At 41.3% G+C, this 20,046-nt stretch overlaps 1 protein-coding gene across 7 annotated transcripts; it reads right to left on the bottom strand.

Annotated features, from left to right (window-relative positions):
• Positions 1-210: 210 nt before the first annotated feature.
• LOC126983374 (PRELI domain-containing protein 2-like) lies at positions 211-19,556 on the bottom strand. Of its 7 annotated transcripts, none has more exons than XM_050836125.1 (6): positions 19,394-19,556; positions 15,740-15,974; positions 10,645-10,805; positions 4,289-4,369; positions 2,943-3,060; positions 211-535 (listed from the first exon to the last, which is right to left on the bottom strand). In XM_050836125.1, the coding sequence occupies exons 2-5, from the start codon at positions 15,941-15,943 to the stop codon at positions 2,952-2,954; spliced, it is 555 nt and encodes a 184-aa protein (XP_050692082.1). In that variant the 5' UTR covers positions 15,944-15,974; positions 19,394-19,556; the 3' UTR covers positions 211-535; positions 2,943-2,951. The 7 variants fall into 7 exon arrangements, with proteins under 7 accessions (XP_050692082.1, XP_050692088.1, XP_050692092.1 ...); XM_050836131.1 differs by having other exon boundaries at positions 15,740-15,985; positions 19,394-19,545; XM_050836135.1 differs by having other exon boundaries at positions 15,740-16,023; positions 19,394-19,504.
• Between the last annotated feature and the right edge of the window lie 490 nt (positions 19,557-20,046).

Here is a 20,046-nt window from a genome sequence, read left to right as displayed (position 1 = left end):
CATTTTTAGAAAATAATTTGCAGTATTTTATACTTTGCTTTCTTCTTATAATTGCCCTCAGATGGCAGAAAATACTGTCAGACAGTCTAAAACAAAAAATATTTCTGGGGGAGCATGCCCCAGCATATACCCTGAACTTGCACCTTCATTGCTTGTATTACAACAGAACTCTGGGCTGAGCCCCAATGTCCTCAAAGTCTAGCAAGGCCCTGAAATGTGGACCAACACTTATAACCAACAACACATAAATATTATCAGTGTTTGGAACACTGAAACTCTTGTCTGCCTTGAAATGATATATAAGAAAATCATCACTCTGATACTATCAATATGGCATTGTGGTCTTTGATTATCCCTGAAAATGTGACTCACGAGCAACAAATGTATTTCCACTTCCTTCAGGGCTTCTCCCATCATCATGAGGTCAGCCTTCTACAAGGAAAATTTATAGGGAAAGAAAAGAAATTTGATGCATCTTCTGACTTGATTGATCAGTGTGGCCCACACGTACACTGATGAACTAATGCTATGCAACCTGAAAATTTAGAAAATGACAACTTTATTTCCTGAAACACAAACAGAGGGAGACAGTCACACTAAACTTAGGAAAGGAACTTCAACTTTAGTGGAGGAGCATGACTTATTTGTTAGCAACACACTGCTGTCTGTCTGTCTATCTACAGCTCTGATCCCTTTCCTCCCAAGTACCTCCTCTTGAGTGTTTATACCTGCACTCCTCTTTGGCAACATTTCCACTCCCTTTCCATCTCTCTCCATTTACCTCTCAAGCCTATCAGCCCAGCATGCCAGTGCCTTCCTATTTGATTCATAGACCTTCACAAAGTCATTATTCTGTATTCTCGTAACATGTCTGAAAGTACTCAATGAACTACACTTCACTTATTTCATTTCTGGAGCTTCAGTGTTCCTTTATCATCAACTCTGCTTCCCCACAGTGAGGAGGGCGATAATGTTTTCATTGTTGTTCGTCTGCTTGTCTACTTGCTTGTCTCTCCACAACCAAACTATATATAAAATGGATTGAAATAGTCACCAAAAATGTACATGAGAGTATCCTTAGGTGAAAATCTCAAACTGATAAATTTTGGGGAACACTCCAAGAGAAGCTGCTTAAATGATGGAAGAAAAACAACAACAACAAAACTTAGGGTGATCGTATGAAATAGCCTCCCTGCACTTTTGAAAATAAACCTGAGTGCTTTCAAAGGTCACCAAGTGATTGGGAGAGTCTAGCCTAACCCACAAATGGTTTGAATGAGCAACCAGAAGGGCATGGGAGGCACTCTAGTCATGGCCACAGGTGTTTCCGGTGTCTTGTTTCCTGGAGGTAAGAGTGGTCCGGCCCCTTTAACCCTTTCATTGCTAAACGCTTGCAGCGGGCGTTTGGCGTATTTGCTGGTGGCGCTAAAGACTCACTGCAACCTCCAGCTGCACTCAAATCTCCCGCGTATGAGTGTTCCAACACTAATTCTCACAACACAGGATTGCCAATTGAGTGGGTTCTTCACTAAATTTGGTGGAAAATCATGTCAGCCCAGCGCGGAAAATCTACGGACGAGCAACTGGTGGATGATAATTGTTGACCAATATAGCGACATTTTTGCATAGCTTCACCTATCACATGACTGATATTTTAACCAAATAGTTGTAAATTTTGCAGTTGGCAATACTGCCCTGCCAGCACCCCATCATCAAGAGGTCTACAGTAGTTGCCTTACGGCTGACCGTCGCGCACGTATAAATGTACGTCTTCACAGGCAACACCCCCTGAGTGTGCATGTACTTTCGCAGGAGAGGCTTACATTACTGAATCGTATAGATCTTGGCCTCCTCTTTCCAATGGTGTTTTTGTTTTTTAGCTGTGATGAATAGTTTTTGAGATACAGTGGTTAAAAGAGCGAGCACTAGCGTCACTTGCTGGTGGTGCTAAAAGCTTGCACTCACAGCAAAAAACACCCCCTGAATGTGCCTGTACATTCACAGGAGAGGCTTACATAACCGAATCTTATAGATCTTGGCCTCCTCTTTCCAATGGTGTTTTTGTTTTGTAACTGTGATGAATAGTTTTTGAGATATAGCGGTTAAAAGAGATCCCCTTCCCCCACTGGGGTGCCCGAGCGCGCCTGAGGGGATAGTCTCGTTGCGAGCGCTTAGCAATGAAAAGGTTAAGACGAGCCGATAAAAAGTGGCTAATGCGGCGGGTGCTACACATGCCTTGGATTGCACTGTTTTACTTGGTCTTGCGTTTTTAACCCCTTTGGATGTGGATTTCCTACAAGACGACATCACCAAGCTAAAGGAATGGAACAGAAAGTGCCTGCTACAATTCAATGAAGAAAAATGTAAAGTCCTGCACCTTGAGGGGATATCCAGCATACCAATACCACATGGGAAACACTCCACTATCCACCACAGAGGCAGAGAAAGACCTGGAAGTATATGTTACCAGGCTACCAGTGTAGGCCAAATCCACGGCAATCGAAGCAGACAGGTTAGCCCTTTCAATACGTGATGAAGACGTCGGCATCACAGTATGGAAAGGGTTAAGAGGAAATGGAAGAGGATTAATCCTCTTCTAAACATCTTAATCCTCTTCCATTTCCTCTTAATCCTCTTCTAAACCTCTTAAGAGGAAATGGAAGAGGATTAAGAGGTTTAAAAGGGGATTAATCCTCTTCCATTTCCTCTTAACCCTTTTCATACTGTGACGCCGACGTCTGCTTCACCGTATTGAAAGGGTTAATCATCATTTACAGCCTCAGTGCAACTACTTCACATGATTTTAGTCATTTACTCTAACCAGTTATGGGCTCAAGGTTGGCAGAACTCTGATCATGAAGAATCCCTAGCCCCAGCTGCACTTCAATGACTACTGTCTCAGAAAAGAAGGTTGATAAAAAACAAAGCACCAGTAACATTACCTGAAGCCATCACGCAAAGAGGAACTCAGAGTACCAGCATGATGTGATCCTCTTTGCCTTCTCAGCCATGAGCTTCTCAGTGATAGCAATGCTGCGCTGCGCCCCAGCACTCAGGAACCTATGGTAACACACTGATAATTATGATTGTCAAGTCATCAAGGTGCCATACTACTCAAAAGAAAACTGAGAAAAATAAGTATGACTGCTATTCAGTACACACCTCATTGGTAACATGGTCATCATCTTCATCAGCACCATATTTTCCAGTTAAGCAGAATGTGCAGTGAATTTTTAAAATTAAATCAGTTTAGTCATAGAAAAAGAATACACAGTGAAAGAATACATTTATAACTCACACACCCTTTACATACTACTCCTTAGACTGCCTAAGATTAGAACACCACAGCTGGCACCATGTAGTGTCCCTCGAGCAAACAACAAGTGATGACCAGAAAAGAAACCCTGCGCTACCAGTAAAAGAGATATTGCATGGAGCAAATGGAGCAGGAGAAGAAACAACAGAACAAGGGAGAAACATCGAGTGGCAAGAAAAGGCTGTGTACAAATCTATAAAGAGGAAAGGAACTTTGAGAGGAATGCAAAGAACCCAAACTTTTCTATCGATGCAGCTGTAAAATGAAACAAAAAGCACGGATCACTTAATAAAGAGGTAAAGAAGTGTATGAGGAAGCAAAGGAACAAGCAGAAATAATGAACAAATGTTTTCAACAAGTTTTCAGTGGAAAGTGTAGCATTTCAATATTTGGATGAGGAAAGGATAAAGAAATTGGTTGTGACAGTGATACGCCCAAGGTTGGAATTCGCAACAACAGTATGGTCGCAGAGTACAAAGCTGAATACAAGGAAATTAGAGAGGATTCAGAAGGCAGCAACAAAGTCAGTTTCAAGACTTAATATACAAAGAGAGGTTGAGGCGGTTGAATTTACCAACATTGTAACGGAGGAGGGAGAGAGGAGATCTGATTGGTGTGTATAGGGTGCTGAGTGGGATGGAAGAAGTGGACGAGGGAGATCCAATAACATGGGATACAGGAGACTCAAGAGGACATACAAGGAAGATAAAAAATGATGCCTGTATAGGAGATATTAGGGAGAACAACTTTCCACAAAGAGTATGGTGGAGGCCTGGAGAAGGTTGTGGTCCGTGCAGCAAAACGATTCATGAGTAAAAGGACAAGTTAGATAATAGTAGATACAGGGACAGTATGAGTGTAGCTCCTTTATTGCACATCAGAACTAGGTCAATACACACAACCACACACACACACACACACACACACACACACACACAACTCTAGTCTGTGAACTTTGAAATAATAACATACCTCTTACTGAACATCTCAATAAAGTAGCCCAAAGTCCCCAGGCCATGCACCGTGATGGTCCCCTCCTGCTCAAACTTAGTCCTGGAACATAACAGTATATCAGGAATGTACTCAGTAACTGTGAATGGGAGAATGAGAGATGAGTGGACAGCATCAAGGGGATATCTGGTGTTCTTGCAGTAAATAACAATGGCCACAAAACAAGACTTGTGGTGGGAACAATATTTTTAAAAGATGTTTTTTCACATTTCTAATTTTTAAATCAATTTCTTGTGTTTTTTGGACTGTAGTATATTATATACCGTATATTATTCCAATGACATATTTATGCATGAGTACATGCAAAAATACAATGTGTGCATAAATTACAGCTCACAGGCTGAAAGACTAATGAGAAACAAGAGAAACACATATACTATTCCAACAGTGTTAACACTCAGGTCCAAAGTTGTGATGATGAGTCAGCAAGGCTGTGTAAATGATGCTAGTGAAAGAAACCTGCAATTTCATATTGAGTTGAGTTACAAACAGGAAACAGATTTTGTTGACCATGAGAGAAATGATGCCTGGAGTGTACTGATGCTGTCGTGGGTTTAGAAACATGATTTGAAACCAACTGGATGCCCACGAAGCTACAAGGTAAATTTTGCTGCTATGTATACAAATTTATAGGAGCGACCTCAGGGAAGAAATGCATTTTAAACTTTCATCTTTATGAACTACTTCAACTCATTATTAAATTAGCTGCACTGTCATTCATACCTATTTTATATATTTCTAATACTGCTGAATCCCCTTTCATTATGTTAGCAAAGTCTTTGGGATTTGTTCTGGGGTCAGAAGACAGATCAAGGCCTGACAAGGTGGAAAAAATCCTGCAACACAATGCTCCCACAGAGAAGACAATGCCAAAAAGAGAGGCTGGAGAGGTGCCTTGATACTCCCCTCTTGAAACTTAAGCCGTAGGGATTTTAATGAAAACATACAGATAAAGAAAGACCTCCAAAGCTTACCATAGAAAGGGATAAACACTATCAATCAATCAATCAATCAACGGGGTCATGCACTACGGGATGGGGAGGGGGGGATCTCCTCGCCTACTCTACAACGCCAAGCCTAGGGGTTCCCTTGGGTTAGTCTCCATTCAGGCACCATTCCCATCCTTAGTACCTCATGGCAAGATCAGTTTACTTGCTCAATCCACAAGCTGTGGGCATCCCCTTGGGCTCCTCCACTCAGGATTGTCTCTAACAGGAACAACCCAATGAGCAGGGTCAGCTTCTGGGTAGCTTGTCACATGCCTGTAAAGCTGGAGTTGGCATTTGCAGATGATGAAGGCAATTTTTTTTTTCTTTTTTTTTTTTTACCATCTCAGCCTATAGCGCCTGTAGGCTTTCTTCAGGGGCCTAGCTGGTGGTCGGCCCAAGCCCATCATGGCGCAGGCAATTTTTTACAGTGACGCCAGTTATCCTTGGCTCATGCTGCCCCCCTGAACTCATTCTTGATTCAATGGACGGTTTCTTCTAGAGTCCGGGTTGATGGACAGCATGTGGGTAGTCTTAGGTCACTTGGCAGTGACTGGAGAATCCCAGGTGGTAGTGTGGGGGATTCGAATCGACGTTGTCCATGGCATCATGTCAAATCAATCTCACAAAGTAATTGCTGGTTTGACAGTCATTCCAGTGATATCCCATGATTCTGCATAGGGACTTATTACCAAAGTCATCAGTCCGCCTCTTCGAGTCACCATTCAGTGTACATGTCTCACAGCCATAGAATAAGACAGGGAGCACGAGTGACTTGCAGATCCAAAGTTTTGTCCTTCTGCATGGGTACTGACAATGCCATATACTCGTGCTGAGTGAGTTCATAACACCATAGAGCAAGCCAATCTGCCATAAGACTTCTTGATGAGACCCGCTGTTGTTTTGAGTTACGCTACCAAGGCATATCAAAGTTTCCAAGATCTCAGTGTCCTCGCCAAACACATGGACAGACTACTGTTTTATCTAGTAAGCCTCCAAACACCTGTGCCTTGGTCTTGGCCCAGGAGACCTGAAATCCCAAGGGCTTTGCCTCCTCGTGCAGTGCTTCAAGAGTCATCAAAAGAACCTCCAGCGACTCTGTAAGGATTACTGCATGATTGGCAAAACAAGGTCAGAGACCTTGGTATTGCCAACAGATGCTCCACAATGACTCTGATCCATAACTCAGCCTAATTAGCAGCCCATGAAAGTGTTGAAAAGTGATGGGGCAAGGACACAGCCCTGCCTCCTCCCATGTTCATGTAAAAGAAGTTGGATAACCCCCCCTAAAAACACACACACACACACACACAATGATGATGAACCAGCAAGGCTGGACCTGGTATTGACGAAGGGAGTGCACCTGATAAATGAGTTAAGATATGTGTGTCCCACGGGAAAAAGTGATCATGTAATAATAGAGTTGGAAACCGATGAGGAAGTCACTGAGGAAGACAAATCATACAAAGACAAAAGGAGAAACTACAGGAAAGCGGACATAGAAAATCTCAAGAAATATTATGAAAAACTGGACTGGGAAAAGTTAAAAAGAACAAACAAGGTGCAGGAAAAGTATGATTTTTTCATAGAGGCATATGAGACAGGAATTAAAAACTATGTCCCATTATATAAACCAATGGAAAGAGGAAAGCAAGATTGGTTTAATGCAAGATGTGCAGGTGCAAAAAAAAGAAGAGACAAAGCGTGGAAAAGGTTGAAAAGAAATAAGAACCAAAGGAATAAAAAAAGACTTGAAAATAGCAAGAAATGAACATGTGAAAATAAGGAGGGAGGAAGAGAAAAGATACGAAAAGGATATTGTTGAAAAGTGTAAGGAGGAACCTAAATCGTTTTATAAATTTATAAATGGAAAAATCAAACCAGGGGAAAAAATAAAGACTGAAAGATGGAAATAAGATAATTGAAGATCCTAAAGAAATGTCAGATACTAAACAAGAAATTTCAACAAGTTTTTACAAAAGAATAAAAATTTAATGAACCACAAGATGACAAGAGGAATGTCCAAATGGAGGAAGTAATAATAGCTAAAAAAGAAATATATAAAATACTGGAGGAGCTGGAAGAGAGGAAAGCAATAGGACTGGATGGAGTTTCAGGTCTCATTTTGAAGGAATGCAGAAATCAACTGATCAGACTGGTGTATGATATAAAGTGCTCAATATCAACTGGTAAAGTACCAAAGGAGTGGTGGAGGGCTGAGGTGGTCCCTATATATAAAAGTGGGAAAAAGGAAGAACCTCTGAACTATAGACCAGTATCATTGACCATTATAGTTTGCAAAATATGTGAAAAGGTGATAAAGAAGCAATGGACAAAATTTCTAGAACACAATATAATTACAGAAAAACAGTATGGCTTTAGATAAGGGCGTTCATGTATAACAAACTTATTAAGCTTTTACTCAAGAGTGATGGACATAACACAGGAGAGGGATGGATGGGTAGATTGTGTGTATTTGGACTTGAAGAAGGCTTTTGACAAAGTTCCACATAAAAGACTAGTATGGAAGCTGGAAAATAGAGGAGGATTGAAAGGGAAAATGAAAGAATGGATGGAGAGTTACTTAAAGGGAAGAGAAATGAGAACAGTGGAAAAGGACATGAAATCGGAATGGAGAAATGTAGATAGCGGGGTGCCTCAAGGATCAGTACTGGCACCAATACTTTTCCTAGTGTACATAAATGATAAGCCAGAGAAAGTAAACAGTTACATGAGCTTGTTTGCAGATGACGCGAAATAGGTGCACCAACATCACCATAGCCGATCCAGGATTCAGTACGTTTCCTGACTTACAGGCGGTAATGTTATAATTGTATTTCGTGAAGAATCCTTATAACCAAAAACTAACTAAAATTATGAGTATTCTTTTCTTGAACAGAACAATAATATGAAAATACGTATATATTTTATACGATAACTGTGGCCACCGTTGCCAGATTGTCGTACTCAGAGAATAGTATTTACCGGTTTCTGACGCCTAACTATTGCCAAGAAACATCAGGATCTTACTCTTTTAATGATAACTATAAATGAGTTTTGTTATTGGATCCCAGAAGACAGTTTTGGGGTAGGAAGTCGGGAAATATAAGCGGCTGAGTACGACAATCTGGCAACGTTGAGTCTGTGGCCCGAGCTTGGAGGAAGGGCCCAAGGCAGTAGCGCACGCCATTTTGCGAGTATCAGATACCTTAAATAAGCATATTTTTACTGCACAAAGCAGGTGATGTCACTTATTGTGACTTTGTGAGCTTTCATATTTATCTATTTGTGTATATTTCATAGAGGCAAAACTTACATTACTAGTTTAATTTGTACTAGTGACACGAATTTGTGACTGTTAATCACAATAGAATTTCACTCAAATAAGTGAATCAGACACCACAGAAATATTACCAGTGTGTGTATGAATGAATACAAAGATAAGCACATACTTTGATTTAACTCTAGGATGTCTTGTGGATCATTAATAAATAAAAACAAAATATCTGGATAGGCTACTCTTTAGCCCGCTTCCACCTATGGTTGCCAAAATCAGTCCCTCCCCCAAGTTTGTACTCCAGATTTGGTGATGGTAGGTGCGCCTACTGCTGAGACAAATAAGAAATATTAAAGTGTGAAACTCTGCAAGAGGACCTAAATAAGATTTGGGACTGGAGTAAGAAATGGGAGATGGAGTTTAATGTGAAGAAACATCATGTAATGGAAATGGGTAAGAGTGAAGGGAGAGCAAAGTGGACATATAAAATGGGGGATGGTGAAATATTAAAAGTTCAAGAAGAGAGAGATCTGGGAGTGACAATACGAGATAATCAACAATCTGAGTCATGTGAATAGGATATTCAGAGATACATATAGAATGGTAAGAAATATAGGAATAGCATTCCACTACATGGATAAGGATATGATGAAAAGGATGATTAACACTATGATTAGACCAAAGTTGGAATATGCGGAAGCTGTGTGGTCTCCCCATAAGAAGAAACGCGTGAAAAAAATAGAAAAAATACAAAGGATGGCAACGAAGATGGTTCCAGATCTCGAGGGATTGTCATATGAAGAAAGGTTAAAGGAAATGGGCCTGCCAACATTAGAACAAAGAAGAGAAAGGGGAGACCTAATACTAATTTACAAATTATGGAACAAAATGGAAGAAGTACCGTAGATAATGAGGAGTGGCTACTAAGAGAAGTAAGAAACACCAGCAACACACAAGGACACAGTAAAAAATTGAGAAAGGGAAGACGCTTGAGACATAAAAAAATATAGCTTCCTGCAAAGAAGCATAGAGGTTTGGAATAGACTAGGTGAGGATGTAGTATTGGCGAAGAGTGTGCACAACTTTAAGGAAAAACTAGACGTGTACAGATATGGAGACGGGACCACATGAGCGTAAACAGGCCCTGTAAAACTACAACCAGGTAAATACACACACACACACACACACACACACAAACACACAAACACACACTTCATAGCACTTTGTTCTAGAGTACAGGCCATCCAATAAATCAACAGTCCTTGCAGAAATCCCAGAGTTGCAGGAAATCTCAGAGTGCCTCACAATGCACTAAATCAAATGCCTTCCCGAAATCAACATAGGTTACTAATAGTATCCTCTGTCGAAACTCACATCGTGTCTCTACCAGTTTGTGAAGCATAAGTATTCTCCAGCATCACCCCTAAGGCACAACCACTCCTAGTCTTCTGGCACTCTCCAATGTACTCCTTAACAGCTTGAGGAATTTCACTTTTCATGGTATCCTACAGCACTGCAGGGTCCTCAAAGGTGCTGAGCAAATTTAATCAATTTGAGACTGTAACTGCATACTACTGAGCACATGCTAAGTCTGTCAGTCTCTCAAGATGGAACACAGTATGGTTACATCTTCAGATTCTTCTTGACCTGACATGAAGCTTCAGTGTTGCAACAACAAGCCCATGATCATTTGCAGAGAACTGCACTCCAGAAAACCCTGCAGTTCTGAAGGATCCTACAAAAAGTACTTAAAAGGATGTGGTCAATCCCCTTAGCTACCCCTCCAGAATTGTTATACTAAGACCAGTGGTGCAGTTCTGGTCTCTGGTACCAAGTACCTGCAATTCTCAGCCTCCTAGATCTTGCAATTGAACAACATAGGAATGGATGTCAATAAAAAATCTTGGGCAATGAGGCTGTGGGAAGAGTGAAGGCATGTGATTAGCAAGTTCAGAGTATTTGACAAGAAAATAGCAATAAAAGATAGGAAGAGAAGCAACAGTGGCATCATTCAAGAAGTAAAAAATAATTACTAAGTCGAGGTAAAATCTTACCAATTTGTGTTGTGGGTGTAAGGTGTGTATGAAGAGTTTTCTGAAAGAGTGATCCAATCAGACGCTGAAAGGTTACGGGACTTGACATCAAACTTTCTTGTCTTCCAGTCCCACCAGCACTCCTCTTCCACCATCAGTTCATCCTGCTGCAAACTTTTGACCTGAAATAAGTTGTCTGGAGTAAATACAGGAATGCAATATCCCCCTTTTCAGTTTCTCTGCTAGGTTTAACCCCTTGACTGCTGATTTCCTACAAGAAGACATCACTAAGCTACAGGAATAGAACAAAAAGTGGCTGCTACAATTCAATGGAGAAAAATGTAAAGTCCTGCACCTTGGGAGGGGATATCCAGCATACCAATACCACATGGGGAACACTCCACTATCCACCACAGAGGCAGAGACAGACCTGGGCTACCAGTGAAAGGATATCCAGCATACCAATACTACATGGGAAACACTCCACTATCCACCACAGAGGCAGAGAAAGACCTGGGACTATATGTTACCAGGCTACCAGTGAAAGCCAAATCCGTGCCAATTGCAGTGGATGGGTTAACAATAACTAGTACTCATCCTCTTTAGTTATTATACTATCCTTTCTGCTACTTCAGCACTATGCTTAAAAGTTCATGTACCACAATTACTACACAATTATTGATCATCAGCTCTTCAAAGCATAACTCACTTTTCCACATGGTGAAGCACTGTTTCTGTCTATATCTGGAATTACTAGGTATATATACAGCATAATGGGGGACTTTCTGAGATGAATTTCGGCTAGGGGTGGCACTCCCTCCAGTCCTGCGGTGTGCATGAGGTGGAGAAGCAACACCTCTTACTTGTTTCTCTAAAAGGGCTGAGAAGCAAAGCAATACAATATTCATTCAAATAATTTTGTATGAAAATAAAGCAGAAAAGAAAGCATTGCTCACCTTGCTTTAGTTTTTGCAAGATGAAGCCATTATAGTGAAAACCTGGCAACTCTACAGTCAAACCATTTCAAATAGTCTGTTTGGGCGCTCAATTCCGCGGGTCCTTTCCTCCCCTCTGCTCTGCCACATGGTCCCAACACCTATTTTTCCCTCTCATGTGTTATCTATTGATAACATATGAGAGGAAGGGATAGGTGCTGAGACTGTGTGGTAGAGCAGAGCAGAGGGGAGAAAAGGGCTCGCAGAATTGAACGCCCAAACAGACTATTTGAAATGGTTTGACTATAGTTGCTTCTCATCACCTTTCATCAGGCTGATAGACAAGAGAGTAAAATCAGGCTTCCAGTGATGTGTGATCCATACCAGTTAAACAGGTACAAGTTTCTGTCTGCTTTAGTTTTGGCAAAAGTAGAGAAGATTTTGGCAAGCCATCACTCAAGGGAAAAACAACATCTGTCAGGCGAGAGCACCGGTGATGCTTACTGTGCAGAGAAAGCTGACAGAGGGCGACACACTTACTGGCACTTACTTATCAAGCCAGGAACAATTTCTCAGTGTCAAGATACTAACTTCTGTAGGCAATTTGTTTGCAGTAATTATGTCATTGCCTTTCTGGAAATGATTCAAATGAAATAAACTACATCGGCTACCATGGCTGAGTGGTCATCGTGCCAGCACCATGTCCTTGAAGGCCTGGGTTTAAGTTCTACCCATCGCTACAAGTGTGGGTAATGCTAGTTCAGGATATAGGCACTGTTAATCCTCTAATGGGCAATGTTAACTCAAGGGCTGCACCGATAAGCAATTTGGCCTATTACCGATTAATCGGTAGCCAATAATTGGCTGATACCGATTAATTGGCCAATTATTTGGAAATTGTAAATGTGATTAATATTCATTAATTACTGGACACTGGTACCACAAATATAAAGACATACCGTAACCCTCATGTTTACAACTTTGTTTACTGCCCAACTGTCGTCTCCTGTATGGAGAGCAAATACTTCTAGTAATTTATTACTTATAATTTAGCCTTGCTTTGTGGAAACATCCTGGTTTTAATATGTTAGAATTTGCCAGTGTTTTTGTTCTTGTGGTGATCCTAAATGCTACTAGAAATGGTAGTGTACAGAAAGTTTATCAATCTCTCAAGTCTTCTACTAATTTACTGTCTGTTACACTGTGTTTGCTTACTTCTAAACTAAAAACACGCATGTTTTGATTTTTTTTATAAGTTCAAAATATACAGTATGATTACTGCATATTAATATGAAATAATAACTTTATGTAGCTACAGTGATGAAAAGGTTGAATGTCCCTCAATTAGGTAAAACTGAAAATGGTATAAGCATACAGCACGAAGTCTGTATATGAATGTGTCCAGTACCAGTACCATACGGTGAGACTTGGTGAGACTCCGTGAGACCCACGCCACAGGCCATCATTTGCCTGTTAGTCAGTCAGTGTATCTCAGTGAGCATTTAAAGTACTGAGAAAAATCACTTGTCTAGTTCCATACTTTTCATTATACAAGTAACTCTCGATTTACGCGTTTGGTTTACGCGTTTTTGAAATAACGCAGGGTCCAAAATCCAAATAAATGTTTAATTTACACGTTTTTTTCACTTATATGCTACTCAACAATAGGGGTGCGCAGGTACCGGTACCAGCTATACAGTATGGTACCAGTACCAGACTGCTCGGTACTGGTACCAATACTAGCCAGTCGCTCATGGTGTCCCTCATTTCTGCCTCACACGAGTGAGGCTGAGATTGAGTGCCTGAGTGGATATCTCGGTGATATGGATATTCTCTCTCTCTCTCTCTCTCTCTCTCTCTCTCTCTCTCTCTCCACTGAATGAATATTTATTTTTCGATAGAAACCTACCTCTTGTTTGATTTACATTGTTTTTGATTTACACGACCTCTCCAAGGACACAATACTCGCGTAAATCGAGAGTTACCTGTATTACAAAAACTTGTTTCCTTATGCACGGCAGGCATGGTGAATGATATTACTCAATTACTGTACTAAGCAAGTTGAAATAGGTATATCATTTTTCTTGGTTGCAATATAAAGTAGTATGTTGATTTTTTTTCTAGTTTCAAAGTTGAAGCAAATACTGGTACTTCAGTTCATATCATAATTTTATATATCAATTTAAATTACCTAAAACACATTTGCATAGGGACTTGTTTGAAATAAATGCTGTGGAAAGGTATCAGAGTTTTGGTAACATCACCATCCTTACATTAACATTATTAATATTGTGTTATGTACATTGTATTATAAAAGAGAAAAAAAAAATACTAATCGGCCCCGATTAATCGGTCAAAAGGCCAATTACTGATTAATCGGCAAAGTGGCCGATTAGGCCGATTATCAATGACCTACCAATTAATTGGTGCAACCCTAGAACTCTATAGTGTCAGCGATTTGTCCATCAGTGCCTCTCAGTGACCCTCAGGCCAGTCCACGCATGTTCTGTATAGCGCACACACATATATGCTCGTACCCTGTTATTTTCCATAGAATATACAGACTTCAATTTATTCAACATACCTGGGCACTTCTGCACCTCGGTCCAGACCTCCGCTCCTCCGCACCTGTGGACCGCCAAATGAGGTGCGGAAGCCCGGAAGTGCGGGAAAGTTTTCAAAGGAGCGGAAGTAACAGGTGCGGACAGGCGAAATTTTGGGTCCAGACTTCCGCACCTGAGATTTTCAAAGATAAAAAAACGAAGACGACAAACAGTCCGTGGCATTACTTTCGCACGTTTTGGCGGGCTATGTGCTACCAGCTGATCACTGTGTCAAGTTTCTTTTTCCTTTCAGAATCTTTTGACTTTCAGTGATTCTCTGCGATTGTTTAGTGTTTACAAGTAAACATGGACAGATACGTGAAAAGAGGTGATAGCGACAGGAGCAGGAGTGTGTCTGGGGATAGTAGCGTCAATAGCGTGAACTACAGAACCTGCACCGTCAGCCTCCAGAACCCCTACGCCGCTGGCAATGTCAGATATTTCCTTGTCTGACATAGAACTGGACCCCTCCCAGTGTAATGCCAGAATTTAATTAAGAATGGGTAAATGTAAATTAGGGAGAAATAAGTAGTTTTAAGTATTATAAGTAGATATAAGTGCCGCCAGACTAGTATTATAAGTAGATATAAGTGCCGCGGACTAGTTTTTTCAGGTGCGCTTTAATAGTTTTGGGTACAGTAGCAGAGGTGCGGAGGTCCAGTAGTGGACCAAGCGAAAAAAATTTAGGCGCGGAAGTACAGGTGTGGACTACCTGCATTCGAGGTGCGGAGGAGCGGTAGCGGACTACCCCAAATCCAGTAACGCGCCCAGCTCTGTTATTCAGTGTTTGTCTATCCCATCATTACAAGTGCTGACAACCACCTGAACAAGTGAACAATTTTCAGTAACCGTTGAGTAGCCAAAGACAACCCAAGAGCTGTCCTGGTGACCACTTATCAACTGAGACTCTAGCAAAACTCTGGAGGGTCAAGTGGAGTCTCGTGGGGCACCATAAACCCAAGGAAAAATGAGGTCACTAGAAAACATTAAAAAAACTTGCTTGACAAATGGTGTCTTGAGTATTACAAAAATGAAGCTGACAATTGAAAAATGTGCTGAATATATTAGTAAGGACTGCATATCACGTGAAGCCTGATTTTACTTATCTTTGCATCAGCTTAATAAAGGAGTGACAAGAAGCAAATGGAGTTGCCAGGTTTTCCATATGATAGTTTACTTTTGCTAGAAAGTTTTGAATGAAATATTGTATGGTAGTGCTTAGCCCCACTAAACCACTAAATCAGACTGGGCTTTTTTTGTTTTCACTTGTTTTTGCCCTTGAGCTGCTTCCTTTAACACCTTGTCTGCAGATTTCCTACAAGGAGACATCACCAAGCTTCAGGAGTGGAACAAAAAGTGGCTGCTACAATTCAATGAAGAAAAATGTAGTCCTGCATCTTGGGAGAGGATATCCAGCATACCAATACCACATGGGAAACACTCCACTATGCACCACAGAGGCAGAGAAAGACCTGGGACTATATGTTACCAGGCTACCAGTAAAAGCCAAATCCATGACAATTGCAGCAGACGGGTTAAAAATAAAAAATAAATAAAATAAACTCTCCTCCCACTCACCTGCCTCAGAAGATCGGGCAGCACATTCCTCACAGCAGCCACCCTCTTGGTGTAGGCTCTGCCATCCTCCTGAGGTTTTCTCTCCACTACATTACAGCTCAGGATGTTGGGGTCATGCTCGTTGGGGAACTTGGTGAGGTGTGTTGCTGCCACCACTTCCACGGGCTCCTGGTAGACATGCTCTGCTGTCACTGTCACAGTCATGATGCATCACCACCAATGGCTCCAGGCAGCACTGGGAGAGAACTTCCACAGTGTTAGTGTGTGTGTTTATGATGACAGCTCTGTAAGGGTTATGAACACTTGGTCTACTGAATGTATCCTTGACTGCCCTTCCATCTGATGATTCAGATATCATATAAGACTTCTCAGTTGCAGAACATGCTTTTACATTATAACTTATAATTATAGGTATTAAAAAAAATGACAATCAATGATAATGATAATGATAATAATAATAATAATAACTAATACAAATTAATTCAGAATTTAAAACTTATAATATCCAAAACACATTCATGCTGGGTTGAGAGGACTAGTAAATCCGATACACTATAAAACAAACACAGTAATGTTTGAACTGATAACCAGATGACTGCACCACCATGACACCTCTCTGTCCTCCAGCCTGCACACCATCATGTCTAATGCCACTCCAGTCTGGCGGAGGGTGAACGTGTGAAGGACGGATGGTTAACGGCATGCCCCATTCCAAGAGGATGGAGGAAGGAACATGGTGCCCATATACATGACACAACTGGAAGCAAGATCTAAGAATACCTCAATCTGAATTAATCTTTATAACATTTTTAACCCCTTAGATGTGGATTTCCTACAAGAAGACATCACCAAGCTACAGGAGTGGAGCAAGAAGTGTCTGCTACAATCCAATGAAGAAAAATGTAAAGCCATGCACCTTGGGAGGGAATATCCAGAATACCAATACCACATGGGCAACACTCCACTATCCACCACAGAGGCAGAGAAAGACATGGGAGTATATGCTACCAGGCTACCTGTGAAGGCCAAATCCGTGCCAATCGCAGCAGACGGGTTAACACCTCATGGCTGCAGAGAGCACCAGTGGACAGCTAATACTGTACAAAATCAGTAATAATTGACTTGCATTTATTCATTCACTTAATAAATGAATTAGCAGGTTTCATATGCAATTTGCTAAGATATATCACTTAAAAATGATCACCTTGCATGCAGGGACACAACACACAGCTGTAAAGGCTGCTGCTCAATATATCACACTACCCTGACCATCTGCTCTGCCAGTAATACAAGTAGAGACTCCCATATATTACCTGTTCCTGATAAGAGATAAATTATATAATCCACGCTTTATCTCAGGGACCCTTGAACTCTTCCCAGATTATACCAGTAGTGGTTTGCAGCTTGTTTTCTCATGGCACTCACAGATCCAACACAAGTAAAATCTGGGAATATCATATAATGTCCTGATTTCATTACGTAGTTTTAACCCCTTGACTGCGAATTTCCTACAAGAAGACATCACCAAGCTACAGGAATGGAACAAAAAGTGGCTGCTACAATTCAATGAAGAAAAATGTAGTCATGCACCTTGGGAGGGGGTACCAGGCTACCAGTGAATGCCAAATCTGTGCCAATCACAGCAGACAGGTTAATAAATAGTTTATGCAACATGACTAAATAAAATATATATGGATAAAAATATTCACATAATCTGAACATTCATCTTATCTGTGGGGGGCCCAATACGTCAACCCTACTCACCGGGTTGTTTCTATTTGAGATAACCTTTTAAGAGACCAAGGGGATGCTCACATAACTCATGGCTGGGGTAAGTTGATTGATCCTGCCAGGAAGGACTTGGAATGGATAGGGTAGCTGCATGAAGGCTTACTTGGGGGGACCGTCAGGGGTGGAGGCGGCGAGTGAGTGAAGCGGTGCACCTCTGGGCATATGCTCAATGTTAGTTAGTAGTTAGGGCCAATTGCTAACCAATCTAATTATTATCCAATTTATGAATTTTGATATTTTCTTTCCTTCTAAATTTCAAGTGTGGGGTCCTTGGCATCACCACCACCACCCTCTCTAGCTTAGGCACTGAATCTTTGATATCAGTCTTGGTGTACTGCCAATGTCACCTGTAGACAACACATTATTAACCCGTACAGTGTTTAGTACGTATATATACGTACCTCTTAGGGAAGTGTTTAGTACGTATATATACGCAAGCTCTTTTGAGGACTTATACGCCCTTTATTTTTGTTTGTGTGTGTTACGTTGTTCAATGACAGTAAAGAGGGATAATTTGACAAGTCTTTGTATTTTTTAATAGATGTTAAAGGGCCTTTCTGGACATTTGTCTGCATTCAAACAAAAATCATTATACAAGAAGGTAAGTTACATTCTTCTAGGTAATTACTCTTTGATTCTATAATCAGTAAGGCATGTGGAATTGTAAATTACGGTTCAGAGTAATCGGAAATGAAAACTGATCGTCGGAAGCTTCATAGTATTATCTTGAGGTTTGAGAACTACACACAGACTTGAAGCGAGCGGTATTGCCTAATACGCATACAATCATTTTGTTGAACTTACAATTCCTGTTTATTTTTTTGTTTTTTGTGATGTAAAGAAGTACTTATACATTACTCATGCTTTAGGGTTGTGAGAAGTGTTTATAATGGAAAGAATATAGGCTCTAAAAATTTCCAAGATAAATTTCCCTTTCTTGGTATGACATCGTTAGCTCTGAGACGGAGAAAACTAAGAGGATGAACACTCTAGGGTTCCATTCCTCACATATAAATAATACATATATCAAATAATTTGTAATTTTTTTTACATTTTAAGGGACAAATAATAATAAAAAAGTGCAACCTGGCATGACCCCTATCTATGAAAAAAGACGACACTACAGGTTAATAAAAAAAAAAAAAATAAACTATATAAATTGTCAAAGTAATACAAAATAATGTTCTGAGTAGAAGTTACATGTTAGGTTATGTAAAGTTTGGTTGGGGTAGTTTAAATATATTCGACATATGGTGTGTGACATGAGGTGTGGGCTGTCAAAAATTACGCAGCACGTGACAGATTTGGGTGGTTGTGGTGGGGGGGTGGGGGGTTCCACTATGCTGACCATCCAATGACAAGCCTGACACTTGTCAACAGAGCGGCTGCAGCGGCTGCTAGGTTATGTTATAATAGATTACAAGAGCATTACGTTACAGACTTTCCTTATTTTTGAGACCAGGGAATTTTCCCTATTTTAGGGACTTTTTAGGGAAACTTTGGTAGCCCATTTTTTTGTGACTTTGCCTTCCCCCCAAAACCCCGATTCCCCACAGGTCCCCAGGCTTGTGTTGGGGGGTAGGGGGGGCTGGAGTGGTGGAGGGGGAGTAGTTCTGTAGTTTTACCGAAATGAAAATCCTGGATAGACCCGATCTTCTTATTTACTTATGTATAATATACATGAGTATGACAGGGCCGCCCGGACAGCGGGTGCTGGGCCTGACACACAGCAGCGGCCACACGCTGACCCTGCAGCAGCCAGGCCTGGTGCCACCCCCCCGGCCCACTGAACACTGCAGGGCCTGAACCTGCCCCCGCTGCCGCCAACACACGCATACACGGGCCGCCGGGCTGTGGCCTCACCTGTGCACCTGTTGAGTCCTGGCCTGGCGGGGCGGCACCGTGACGGGGGCTGGGGTGGTAGGCGCTGGCGGGGCAGCTGCCTGCCTGCCGATGGTCCGATACCGATGCTAGCGGTACCTGCTTAGCGGTATTTCTTGGTATCGGCACCAGACGTCTCAGGTACCGTAAAGTGCTCGTGCTGGCCATCCAAACTTTTGAAAAAATAGCAACTTGAGGCCAGAGACACCCTAAATAATCTAGAGTGTATTCTCAAGACTCGTTGCCACGTGCCAGGCCGGGCCCCGTCTTCAGGCTTGACAGCTTTGGTACCAGTACCGGTACTACTGGTAGCGCCTGTCTCACCGGTACTGAAATTAGCAGTACCTGCCCAGCCTCGCGTTCCTTTTTTTAGTTATTTCTAAACTTTTTTGTAACCACTGCAATTTCCATGTCTATAACGTAATTTTGCTGTGTTTAACCATTGATGGACATGTGGAGCTACATGTATTTTTTTATTTTTTATTTTTTTTACGTCGCAGCCGGTAGGCTTCTACTCAGTGGGGCTGATGGTCGGCCCAACCCGTTTTTCTGGCGCAGGCGAGTGTTTATAGTGGCGCCATTCTTAGGTGTGGTCATTAAAATATCTATAAATCTCTGCATGTTTGACTAATTAT

The sequence above is a fragment of the Eriocheir sinensis genome, chromosome 5, assembly GCF_024679095.1.
Source record: "Eriocheir sinensis breed Jianghai 21 chromosome 5, ASM2467909v1, whole genome shotgun sequence".
NCBI lineage: Eukaryota > Metazoa > Arthropoda > Malacostraca > Decapoda > Varunidae > Eriocheir > Eriocheir sinensis.
This window is presented reverse-complemented; position numbering and strand designations above follow the sequence as displayed.